Source organism: Uranotaenia lowii, chromosome 2 (assembly GCF_029784155.1).
Source record: "Uranotaenia lowii strain MFRU-FL chromosome 2, ASM2978415v1, whole genome shotgun sequence".
Classification (NCBI taxonomy): Eukaryota; Metazoa; Arthropoda; class Insecta; order Diptera; family Culicidae; genus Uranotaenia; species Uranotaenia lowii.
In genome coordinates, this window is record NC_073692.1 from 202,066,184 (window position 1) to 202,079,313 (window position 13,130).

Genomic DNA, 13,130 nt, shown 5'->3' on the forward strand with positions numbered 1-13,130 from the left:
CTTGTAATATTCTCAATCAATAAATTTCTTCAAGTTATAAATTAACACATGATTCCTTATACGTGTGAACCTTATAGAGTGTTCTTTACAATTTTTTGTGTTTTCAACATTCTGAAAACTCATAAATATTTGGCCTCATTAGATTAACTTCCGCTGGCTATCTTGGCGAAACTCTCTTGGTAGTAATTAACTGGATTAGGTACCATTGCTGAAGTGAAAATGTGACTGAATCAAAGCAATCCAAAGTTTCCCTTTAACTCTTATTAAAGAAAAGGGAATTGCGATTGCTTTGATTCAGTTGAATTATTCAACCAAGTAGGCTCACAACACATATTAGAGTGAAAATTTGGAGCAATGACCAAAAAAAGGGTCATCACTTTGATCGAAACATCAGGCTACTTTAACGTAGCCTGATTTTGCCTGATTTTTATTTCACCAGTTCCCTGGTTTTTGAAAAAAAAATATTTGGAAACTTTGGTCACATGAAGGAGCAATCAGTGCTGCTCAAGGTTCCGAGCAGACGATTTCAAAACATAAGTATCGATAAAAAAACACGACATCTTAGCATCGACGGTAGTCCACTGTCAGACTTTCGAACATAACGTTTCGCAACCAGCCCCCGATTGTAACGAAAGCGATGATAACAAACTGAGAAGGCTACACATCGATAGATTCGTTTTTGTTTTCGTTTTTGATAGATTCGTTTTGTTTTCATAAAAAGCCGGACATTTTGAAAAAAAAATGTGGGACACAGTCGAGAGGGACATTTTTAAATTTGTTCGCAAAAGTCAAGATATGTATGTTTTTGGCAGATAAATACTGAATGGTGTATACTTATTACATTCAAATAGATCTTGTTAATTATTTCAATTGACAACTGAGTCACAGTTCAGTTGGTAGAACACTTATTCTCCGATTCAACGTTCTTGATTTTAATCTCAGCAGTAAACATCAAAGAAAGTTCCTTTCAATGATTTTGCGCCAACTACATCGTTGAATAAAAATAGTACAACTGACTTCAAGCTATTATAACAACATTGATAGAAAAAAAAAGTGATTCATTGATAAGGAATTGATCAGCATTACATGCAATTTTTCTTTTTTCAAAAATCTCAAAATATTTTCTTCATTTTCACCACACTTGCTCTTGAATGTCAATATTTAACACATGCTTGAATAAAGCTCTCAAACTCATTATATTTGTTAGCATGAATAATTTCTGTAAATTTTTTTTTTTTTGACATATTAAGGACAGCGACGAAACCTTGGCCAGGAAACACCTGAATTCGGAATTGGATTTCTTAAAAACGACTGGACCAAATTTCGATAATTAAGTATACTTGAGTTACCAAAAAATGCTGTGTTTAATTTGGTCCAATAGTTTTTTTATTGTATGGCTCGCGGTGAGCGAAAAAAAAAGAGATATAATCCGCAATGTGTTAAGATTGAAAACATTTCAAAATTATAGAAATGTGAAGTGAGCGAAATAAGAATATTACCACTATGGATTATTTGAATAGATAACTGAATTTTAAGGAGTTTTCTAGAATTCCAAAGGTTTTCTAAGGTTTTAAAAGGGGGTTTTAAGAGATGCTCCTCTAGCGTTAAGGAATTTGATATTTGAACTTGAGATATTTTCAATCATTCATATTTTAACAAGCAAAACACATAATTGTACTATTCTTATTTTGCTCACTGCCTATGCCAATCAAATGAACCCATTTGAGTGCAAAGTAGGGTCTGGGGGTTATTATTGGCATGGAGCAAATGTAGTAGGTTGTCATCGAGGAGCTTCTAGACCCAAACCCTTTCTAAAGGAGAGGATGCTATAATTCCATATTATTTGTCTCTGAGAAACTAGAAGAAGTGTTTCCCATCAATCAGTCATGTAAACTAAACCTCACAAAAAGAATTTGTGTTAGTTTCAGAGCTCATAAGAGCAAGTTCACTGGTGTTGGGAAAAGTGGTAGAAATTTTGTCACTTTTAGCACATTTTGAAAATTTGGCCATGCAAAAACATTTTCAAGATCTGTGGCCTTCAAGTTCTTTAACAACACGAGTTGTAGTTTCGCAATCTGTGATGCAAAAATAGCAATCCCCCTTATTCTGCGCCGCGCGTGAAGTGACGATAGTCGAGTCACCCTAGTCACCCGATTCCAGTAGTCGCTTTAGGTGAGAAACGTCTTTTAGAATGTACTTTTTGAGTTCTTATCCTAATCTAGTAGTCAGCTGGGCATGAACCTCTGTCACATCGGCTTCGGGAATAAGGTGACAAGACTCACGTGACTCCGACTCGACTCGACTATCGTCCCCTCACGCGCGGCGCAGAATAAGGGGGAATATTTCTATCACATACGGCTAAAATAGAAACAGTGCTATAAAAAAATACAACGCCCAAAGATCTTGAAAATATTTTTGCATGGTTGAAATTTTCAAAATTTCAAAATTTCTACCACTTTTTCCCAACTCCACACAGCAAAAAAAAAAATATAACGATGGACGATGTAATTTCTGGAGACGTTGTGGTATTAGAGATTTCTGTTGAAATAATACATCTAAACGATGTACACAATGTGAATACGTCGTGTGGTGTAATATCACAACTTTCTGTGTGATATCGCATCAAGTAATCAATGTTTTCTTCAATTGACGTTCAAATTTCTTTCATTTCAAAAAGTTAGAAACGGATTACGGACCTTAGCTGTATTTGTTTGGCGTGAAAGTACTAGCAAAACTAAATAAAAATGTTAGCAAACCTATAGCTTTGAATATAATTTCCTAGTTTTTTATTTTTAGGAAATTTGGCCCATATTGCATCAGCGGTACAAAAATATCAGATGGTTTCAAACAGCTGGATACATGCTGACGATGTAATATTAAGTAACATTTGCAACTCAAGTTATGTGCAGGTATTTGATGTTATTTCACAATACTTTTTTTTGCTGTGCAGTGAACTTACTCTAAATTGTAAAACCAGTACAAAGCCAATGCAACAGATGAGTTTCGATGGACGACAAAACATGTCAAAACAACAAATTTTTACAAATTACAATGGTTGAGTATCTCTGCTCATTGCAGGATTCCTAGCAGAATCAAGTTTATATTTGCTGTGGCTTAAATATTTTGACAAAAAACAATAATTTTTTTTTTCATAATTTTTTTTTGAATAACCATAAGATTCTCTATATTTCCGTCTCAAAAAGTTTTTCGATCAAACGAATGATTTTCAAGATACACGTCTTTATAACTGTCCCATTCCGAAATTACAAGCTTTATTTCAAGCGTTAATGGACGATTATATCATACTCATTTACAAACGTTTTTAAGATTAAAGAAATTGATTTTCAAATTGAACCCAGGTTCGAAAACAGAAAAACAACATAAGTTGAATTGCGTACAACTTAAAAAACAATATTTTGGACCAGAGAGTTTGATGGATTGATGTCTGCCAGGAGTTCGTCAAAAGAAATTTGTTAGTAGAATCTTCTGATTTTTTTTTTTAATATGTCTTTATTCGTACCAATTCATCATTACATTTATATTACATTCAGTGGTCGGAAAATCGCTAAAGAAAAGCAATCAGGAATGGTTTCTAGCTAGAATGATGCTACCTCTGAGTGCTGTGATACGCACGTGGTAAAAGTACCCATTGAATATATGTCGAAAATCAACACTAACTTGATACAAGAAGATATACCATGCCCCACCGGAGGCTACCGTTGCTATTCGTCACGTGGCTAATCGACGGTGATCGACATACTTGGTGATACATTCTGAACGTCGCTCCCTCAATCATTCCCGAACGTCTATCCTCGCATCATTGTTGATAATGCTCGTTATTGATAGACGATCATTAATGTTTCAAAAAGAAAAATCTGAATAAATACCAGGACCACATGTTCAAAAAAGCTGTAGCACATGCTGGACAGTTCATTGCGGTTACCTAGTCATGATTTTGTCCTTCTAGGCAAAACGAAAAATAAAAAATCATCTGATAGCCTACATAGATCGCTCAGAACTGATACATATCAGTTAGTCAGTATTTTTTTGTAGGAGAATATCCTGTAATGTCCAAAATAAATTAAACTTACAACTAAAAACAAAAACTTTCCTAAAATTAAACTAATTGTAGAGAGAACGAATCTCTGCGATGGAATACTGCATCGATTTGCCTCTGAAGTTGGAGATGATTTTGTTGGCCATCTCTTCGATCGATTCAATGCCCGCAATCCGGTGAAGATCTTCGGTGCTGTGCCAAGGTGGAAGCCGCAAAATCATTTTCAGAACCTTGTTCTGAATCCTTTGGATGGCTTTCTTCCTCGTCGCGCAGTATCTAGACCCAATCGGAACTGCATACATTATCGCTGGTCGGAATACCTGCTTATAAATAAGCATCTTATTCTTCAGGCACAGTCGGGATTTCCTGTTGATGAGAGAATAAAGAGATTTAGTGTATTTATTACATTTAGATTGAATATCTTCAATGTGATTTTTGAAAGTAAGATTCCGATCAAGTGTGAGTCCCAAATACTTCACGTGATCAGACCATTCTAATGAAACCCAATTAAAAGTTATGGAATGATTTTCATTAGGTTTTAAAAATTGAGCTCTTGGCTTATGGGGAAATGAAATAAGTTGAGTTTTGGAAGCGTTAGGAGAAATTTTCCACATTTACAAGTAATTCAAAAAGGAATTCAAGTTTTGTTGCAATCTACTGCGTACCACCCGTAAATTTCGACCTTTGGCTGAAAGCAAAGTATCATCAGCAAATAATCTTCTACCTTTTCCTTCTGGTACATCAGGAAGATCAGAAGTAAAAATATTGTATAAAATTGGCCCAAGTATACTGCCCTGAGGGACATCAGCTCTAATAGGTGTCCTTTCAGAGCATGAATTTTGATAGCTTACTTGCAAGGTTCGGCTAGTCAAATAATTTTGAATAATTTTGGTGAGATATACAGGAAAATCAAATCGAGCTAATTTAGCTACTAAACCCTTGTGCCAAACACTGTCAAAAGCTTTTTCAATATCAAGAAGAGCAACACCAGTTGAATAACCTTCAGATTTGCTAGCGTTAATCATATTAGTTACACTCAAAAGTTGATGTGTAGTAGAATGTCCATGTCGAAAACCAAATTGTTCATCAGGGAAAATAGAATTCTGATTAATGTGAATCATCATTCTATACAAAATAACTCTCTCAAACAATTTACTTAAAGAAGGAAGCAAACTAATTGGTCGATAACTCGAAGGCTTTGAAGCACTTTTTCCAGGTTTAAAAATTGGAGTTACTTTGGCGTTCTTCCATTTATTGGGAAAATAAGCCAAGTGAAAACATTTATTGAAGATTTTAACTAAAAAATTTAAAGTGCTTTCAGGCAACTTTTTAATAAGAATATAGAAAATACCATCTTTCCCCGGAGCTTTCATATTTTTAAATTTTTTGAAAATCAATTTAAGTTCATCAATATTTGTCTCACAAGAACTTTCAAATACATTTTGTTTAGAAATAATATCATCAAATTCAAGGGAAATTGAGCATCAATTGGACTTACAACGTTTAAATTAAAATCATGAGCAGACTCAAATTGTTGGGCTAATTTTTGAGCTTTTTCTACATTGGTTAAAAGAAGTTTATCCCCATCTTTCAAAGTAGGAATTGGCTTCTGGGGCTTTTTTAGAATTTTAGTTAATTTCCAAAATGGCTTTGAGTAGGGTTTTATGTCCTCTACTGCTTTGGCAAAATTTTCATTACGAATGAAATTTAAACGACGTTTGATCTCTTTTTGAAGGTCGCAATAAATAAATTTCAAATAAGGATCCCTAGTACGTTGATATTGGCGTCGACGAATGTTTTTCAGTCGTATCAAAAACTGAAGATCATCATCGATCAAAGGTTGATTAAATTTATGTTTAACTTTAGGTATTGAAGCGGCTTTAGCATTGACTATTGAAGTTGTCAAATTTTCTACAGCCAAATCAATATCTTCAATTGAATTCAGTGGAACGTATACATCTAAATTACGTTCGATAAAATTCCTATATCGCTCCCAGTCAGCTTTTTGAAAGTTAAAAGTTGATTTTAAAGGGTTTTCAATGGGACTTTGGGATAAAGAAAAAGTTACTGGAAGGTGGTCTGAATCGAGGTCCGCATGAGTAACTAATTGACTACTATGCTCGCCTAAATCCGTTAGAACCAAATCAATTGTGGAAGAATTTCTAATCGAAGAGAAACAAGTATGCCCATTAGGATATTCAACAGTATAATAACCTGAAGAGCAGTCATTAAATAAAATATTCCCATTTGAATTTGATGAAATATTATTCCAAGATCGGTGTTTTGCATTAAAGTCACCAATAATAAAAAATTTAGATTTATTTCTGGTGAGTTTTTGTAAATCTCCCTTCAAAAAATTTTTCTGTTCACCGCTGCATTGAAAAGGCAAATATGCGGCAATAATTATTATTTTCCCCATAGAAGTTTCTAGTTCAATTCCAATTGTATCTAAGACTTTTGTATTGAAAGAAGGAAGAAGTCTAAATTTGAGACGACTATTGATGACAATAGCTACACCCCTCCCTTGTCGATCAAGTCGATCATTTCGCAAAATTTTAAAGAAAGCATTGCTTTTCAAGTGATTGTCTGGCTTTAAAAAAGTTTCAGTTATGGCAGCAATATGTATGTTTTGGGTTTTCAAAAATAAAAAGAATTCATCTTGGTTAGCCAGCAAAGATCTAGCGTTCCAATTCATAATATTTAAACATCTATTTGGATCCATGAGGGAATCGTAAAGTCATAATAATTTTGTAAGCATAATAAAAGAAGTTTGGAAAGCTTCAAACATTGAATTTGCTTTCAACATAAGTTGCATCATTTCCATTAAATTTTGATGCAAAAATTTTAATTTTTCCACAGTAAACTCACCCAAATCAACAAAATTGTTAGGATCAGAAAATGAAGGAGAAGAACAAGTATTTGAATTTCGGGGATTTTCCCAAGCCTTCGCATGAACGTTGAGACTTGGTTTTTTCCCATTTTTATTAGCTAAACCTGAAGAGGGAAACCCATTTTCAACCACCTCTGAGAACGATAAACAACGAGTCTGGGGCGCAGAATCAGCACAGGTAACATTAAATTCACTTCGGGTATTACCCAGCCGTGATTCCAATGTAGACCGAGGCTGACCGCGAACAGGCAGGTTGTTTGCCGGCCCGACGTGTGAAGACGAAAAAGAGGAAGGAGGAGAAGAAACTTTCCTGACAACTTTGGGATTTTTTCTAGAAGCAATAATTTTTGCCCTGATGGGACAGTCTATCGAATTCGAGGAGTGATTACCTGTGCAATTCGCACACTTGAAAAATGCTGTTTGTGGTTTATCACCACCAAAAAGGCATTTAGATTTTTCATGATCGAATGAGCCGCAAAGCATGCATCTGGCATTCATTCTACAATTTTTAGTGCCATGACAAAAAGCTTGACAACGACGACATTGCGTGATATTTTGAAAGAAATTGATTGAAGATTTTCGAAAAGGTTCAAATTTGACTCGACAATGAAACATAAGACGAGCCTTTTCAAGAATTCGCAAATTATTCACCTGATCCTTTTTAAAATGGATCAAATAAAGCTCAGGAGCAAAACCAACACTACTGGTATTATTCGTGTTGGTTCTTTTCCTCATTTGAATTACTTGAATTGGAGAAAAACCTAACAAAGAATTTAATTCAGTTGTGATCTCATCCGGTGTCTGATCGCCGGTGAGACCACGAAGTACAACTTTAACCTTCCAAAGCCGTTCGCTAAATATCCGTTTCAGGGAAATATGAGATGTAATTTGATTTCGTTCTCCTGGCTGTAAATGTTAACCGATTATGATGATATTATATTCATTGTGTAGGTAATTTATTCTAATTACTCAACATTTCAAAATAAAGTCGATATGTATTACCAGGTTTTCAGAAACTGGTTCAGAAAGTTAAAAGTCCGAAAAATCAATTTTATTTTTAAAATACTCATAACTTCTGACAGCTTTTCTGTATTTAATTATTTCATTGATGTTTGAAATAGTCAAGAATCTATCTATCCGACAATGTATAGATATGTTGGGGTCCAATAAAAGTTTTTACCGCTATGACAGATCTTCCGGTAGAAAAAAGTCTTACTTTAAAAAAACGACATCCAGTTTTGGCTTTGCTTAGCTGTATTTCATTTCTCAATGAACCGATTTTAAAAACTCAAATTTTAGTTTTTTGGCGTTAATTTGATCATTATTTTCATAGAACATACTTGGTCTGTCAAAACTACCAGTTCATCAGTATATTGGAATGATGATAAAGATGTTTGAAATGTGCGCTTCGGGTCATATTGACCCGAACGGCTTTGGAGGGTTAAATGGACGATCACTTCTAGTGTCGTAAGTAAAAAATTGATGTTTTTTACTATTCAAATAATTTAAAATTTTTTGAAAATCATTGAAAGATTCCGCCAAAATACGAGCAGTTCCCCTTCGACCGATCTGAAAAGAAATCTTCACATCCTTGACGGAAGTGACGATTTATTTCCGAAAGGCATTGAAGTCAGGAATCGTGACCGTAATTTGTGGAACCTTTTCGTTTTTAAGAGTATAAGAAGAAGAAGAAGGTTTCTTAGTACTCTTATCAGAATTAAATATGAATATTTCCTCATCACCGATGTTATGAAGGACATCGAATTAATTGGAAATTTCAACTTTTTTGGCAGATGGCCCTGGATTAGGTTCAGCAATCCGTTTTCTTCCGGCCCTTGAGCCGGCCGATGACTTCCCCATGCTGGAAAGAAAAGAGAAAAATATGAATAAAAGAAAATAGAAATAATTTTAGCACTGAAAAGTGCTGATTGAAAAACAGGTAAGGAAAAAATAAATAATGTAAAATGTTCCTGCAGGTACACAGCAACGATACGATGCTCCGGCGTACGTGTTGACGGCTCAACGGTGCAGATAGAAGTGGAGAATCTTCTGATTTGTAAAGATGAGATGAGATGCATTCTCGAAAAAATGTTTCCCACAAAATTAAATCTCGATAGGTTTTGTGATATGTGAAGATGAAACATGGCCCTATGCACCGGAGGATCGGCGCGGGATCATTAACACAGATGAAACATATTCTTAGCACTCCAACGAATCCCTAAATGTGATTTGCATCGCGCAATTTAAGAATATCATTTCCATTGTTGATAGTGATCAAAGTAAAAGCATTCATCCTATCAGGGTATTGTAAAGATTTAAAATAGCAATTAAATAAGAAAAATTTATTATTTTATTTGAAAACTGTTTTAAAAAAAAGTGTGTCTGAAGTTTTCTGGAATGAAATGTAAAAAAGACTCATTTCTTCGTGACTTTTGAAAAAATGTGCTTATTCCATCACAGAAACCATCACAGAATTTTTTGGTACAATTACAAAAATTCAGAATCTTTTTCGCAAGATAGTCAGAATTTTTTTTAGTTTAATTATTCTTTACAAACCTAAAAGTTTGAATTTAGTCATGTAAACCCTTCTTAAAATTCTGCCAAAAAAGTGATGGGTAAGTTCTGAACTGAAACGAAGCTTTGTTAACTTAAGGTTTTGAGATATTCAAAAATGACCCCAAATCGACTCAGTGTACTGGTTACGCCCATCTTATCGAGAATAAATTACTCAATACGGTTATATCACTTATAATGATCTTCGTTCAATTTCTGAAGAATTGATTGACAATATTATATACATGACGGATTTCTTAAGAAATAAACAAAAACACCGCTTTAATTATAGATAGCTAAAGAATTTTATTTCTCAATATATTAATTATATTAATATAATTAAATCTTTTTGTTTTTCGTACTCAGTTGCTCAAACCATATCGGTTTGGGTTGGCTATGTACGACTACAGCTCCTCCGTGTCCTTCAACTTCAACGGTACTGCTGTGATTTATTTTTTATTATTTTTGAATATTTTTGTGTTTTCTTTTCGCTGTCGGTTATGATAATATGCTGAGTTGTTTTGTTGTTATGTTTTTTTTTTTTTATTTAACCCAAAATACTTTTGATAACTGCCGAAAGCTATGAATCGAAAGAAAGAACTCACACTTTCTGCTTTGGACTGGTGACAAATAAATTTACTGTTTAACACTCTCTGGAAACTGTTTATTTTACAGAAGGAAAAATGGATATTAAAACTCTTACATCTCCACTCTGCCGCTTGTTTCTCCACATCGCCACGAGTGCAAATCACGAATTCAATTTCGAATTATACTGGGAAATTTAGCGCACGCATAAAATAAAAAGAAAACAAAAAGCCTTCTTGAGCAGAAATATGTAAAATATAGCTAATCACCTATCACAAACTTATTTTAAAAGGGGATAAAATCACAAAATAATCGCAACGGCCTCTTTGAGAATCTCTTACTTATTTTGTTTCTAAAATCGTACAGCAGGAAAATAATATTCAGTTTTACAGTCGAACCAATAGCTATAGAAACGTTCCGAAGATTTAAATCTTATCCTCTGGATCGCTCGCAAATTTTTCGGGTTCGTGAGTGTTTACCAGGAAGTAGTATAGCTGTACGGAAAATCCTACATCATTTCTGAATCCGTTTTGAATGCCACTCTTCTTTAACAGTTTTGCGTAATATTTTCATATCTGTGGATGTAGTGAAATGTTTGAAATGCTTAGGTTTATCACATTCAATCATTGGTTTTCAGCCAGAAGGGCTCGTAAAATTCTCAGCGCAAGTGCCTTCGAGGAACCGGAAAATGGACCGGGGTGGATGATTTGTACCGAACTTTTTTGGCTAATTGGCTATCTTGGATAATAGTAGTTTTCTACTGGATTTGAACATTGACCCCACAATTTGTATCTTCTTTTGACTAATTTTTACACTCTAAAGATTTTGTATTTCAAGTAAACTGCCTGTGTCCACCCCTTCTTCCTGTTTAAATTTTTTACATTTGTATCGATTCGGAATCCAAAAAAGCATCTTGCATCCCTAGTGTGAACCGATTCCCGATCAGCTTGAATCCTTGTAGATCACCGAGATTGCGGAGCGCATCGGTTTCTAGCCACGTGCCCTCATTTCGATTTTTTTTGTTGAATTACTTAATCAGTCTTAAAGAAAGAACAACTTAATCTCAAGACGCGGTTGCCGTCGATGAATTCTGAACTGTGGCAGGGCCAGAACTAAGTACTGGAGCGCCATCGCCAGCTCCAGTCCCAAGCCGACTCACATTCGACGGATCTCGCTTGATGTAGAACAAAATGTATGGTTTGCAATCGGCCACCGCCTCGGTGCTCACCTCCTTCACCGAGTGATCGTTGAAGTGCATCCAAACGCCATTGTTGATCGCGTACGAGGTGTAATGGCCGCAGCTGGAACTGAAAGAAATAAAGAAGGGAAAACAAGTTTTAGTGCGTTGTTTTGTTAATCGGCGGTAGCAGAAGAACTATGTCAATAAACTGTCGTTTGCTAACCGATTTAGATGGTGCACTGAGTAAGATATAGGACTGGCAAGCCGAGATAAGATGTTGCAGTGAATTCGATCCTCACTTAAAAATTTTATGGGATGGATTATCCAATATGATGAAAAACCCCATGAAATGTTTTTCTTGTTTCGCTTGAATGTGTGGTGGTCATGTATCATTTTGCTTAGGAGCTCGAGTGCTTTTTCAATCATATCATCTTTGGAACAGTAGGGGAGAGTGGGGATACTTGATCCCATTTTCTTATTTTCACCATATCTTTTTGGAAAAATTTAGGAACTCGCCGTCTTTGACATTTTCTGACAGCTTGTAACTTCAAGTTTCTATGCTCCAAAAATTAGAACGATACTTGAAGCTGTTGATGAACTAGAAGCATTTTCGTGGGAGTAAAAAAATTGCGATTTTTCTGAAGTTAGGGGAGACTTGATCCCCTATTGAAGGAGACTTGATCTTTTATTCAGGAAGCCCTAATCCTTGTATAAAAACCAAACAAAACCCCAAGGTAGAATGTTAATTGACTATTTTGGTCATGTTTGTTCTCATTTCACAATATATAGCAGACATAAGAAGAAAATTCTATCACTTTTTCTCAACGCTAATAACATTGCATACTTAAAGGCGCTATTTTTTATAATCAAAAGAAAATTAATTATTTTTGCTCTTTTCTTCAGACAATTGTTTGATTAATATTAGTTTTTGGATAAATATTAGTAATTTCGTAATCAGTTATCATAAAGATCAATTCAGAAGAAGAATATGCTGTTTGGAAGGGGGGATCAATTAAACCCAACTCTACACTCAGAGGAAATCTTATTATAAATTTCATAAGATACATCTTATGAACCACTTTTTTGCGTCCAAACTAATTTTTCATAAGAGTCTTATAAAATTCTTTCAATTTTCATACGATGTTCTTATGAAAAATAGAAGAAACGGCATTGTGAAAAAATGATGAACACATTCATTCATAGCATCAGTTTTTTTTCATCATCTAACAGTACGGAGCAATCGCCAGTTTATAGTTATTATAGTTTTCCTTCAATGTTAAATGTTATTGTTATCTCCGGAATGGTAAGTTCGATTTGATGTTTTTGGTGTGAACGTTGAATATATTAGTAAACTAAAATACATTATTTGTTTACTTTTCAGCAAACTGATCGGCAAAAAACGAAAGGTCGAGGATTAAGATGCGGCAAAAAAAACTTTGATGGAGCCGTCTGTTGATGCCCTGCTGATGGTGACAATGAAGGATTTAATTTTAAACGAATTTGGCAAATAATAAAGTGAATGTTTTCAGCATGAAATATCGAGAATTTTTCTTATTAGAAAGTGATTTACTGTTTCCATAAGACTCTCTTATGAAAAACAACAACCTCTCATTGAAGTAGGTGTTCATCTTCAGAATTCATTCGCGTCATAAGACAATCTTATGAATTTCATTAATTTTTCTTATGGCGCCACTTCATAAGAGAATCTTATGGCATACATAATAGTATTTTTCTGAGTGTAGGGGATCAATTGTACCCATAATCAACATTTTAGAAAACTTTTTCTGAAAAAAGTTGAGAGTTTTCCATTACTTTGAAAATATGGCATTATGAAGTTCATTTTACGCTCGAACGATTGATATATT

The 13,130-nt window shown here is 34.5% G+C and overlaps 1 protein-coding gene across 1 annotated transcript in view; it reads right to left on the reverse strand.

Moving 5' to 3' along the window:
• Positions 1-9,781: 9,781 nt before the first annotated feature.
• The window catches only part of LOC129746430 (ubiquitin carboxyl-terminal hydrolase 3-like), a 33,110-nt gene continuing 29,761 nt past the window's right edge, over positions 9,782-13,130 (reverse strand). The window contains exon 7 of the mRNA XM_055740081.1: positions 9,782-11,392. Coding sequence (XP_055596056.1) covers positions 11,149-11,392 — 244 coding nt within the window. The 3' untranslated portion in view covers positions 9,782-11,148. The remainder of the gene's footprint in view (positions 11,393-13,130) is intronic.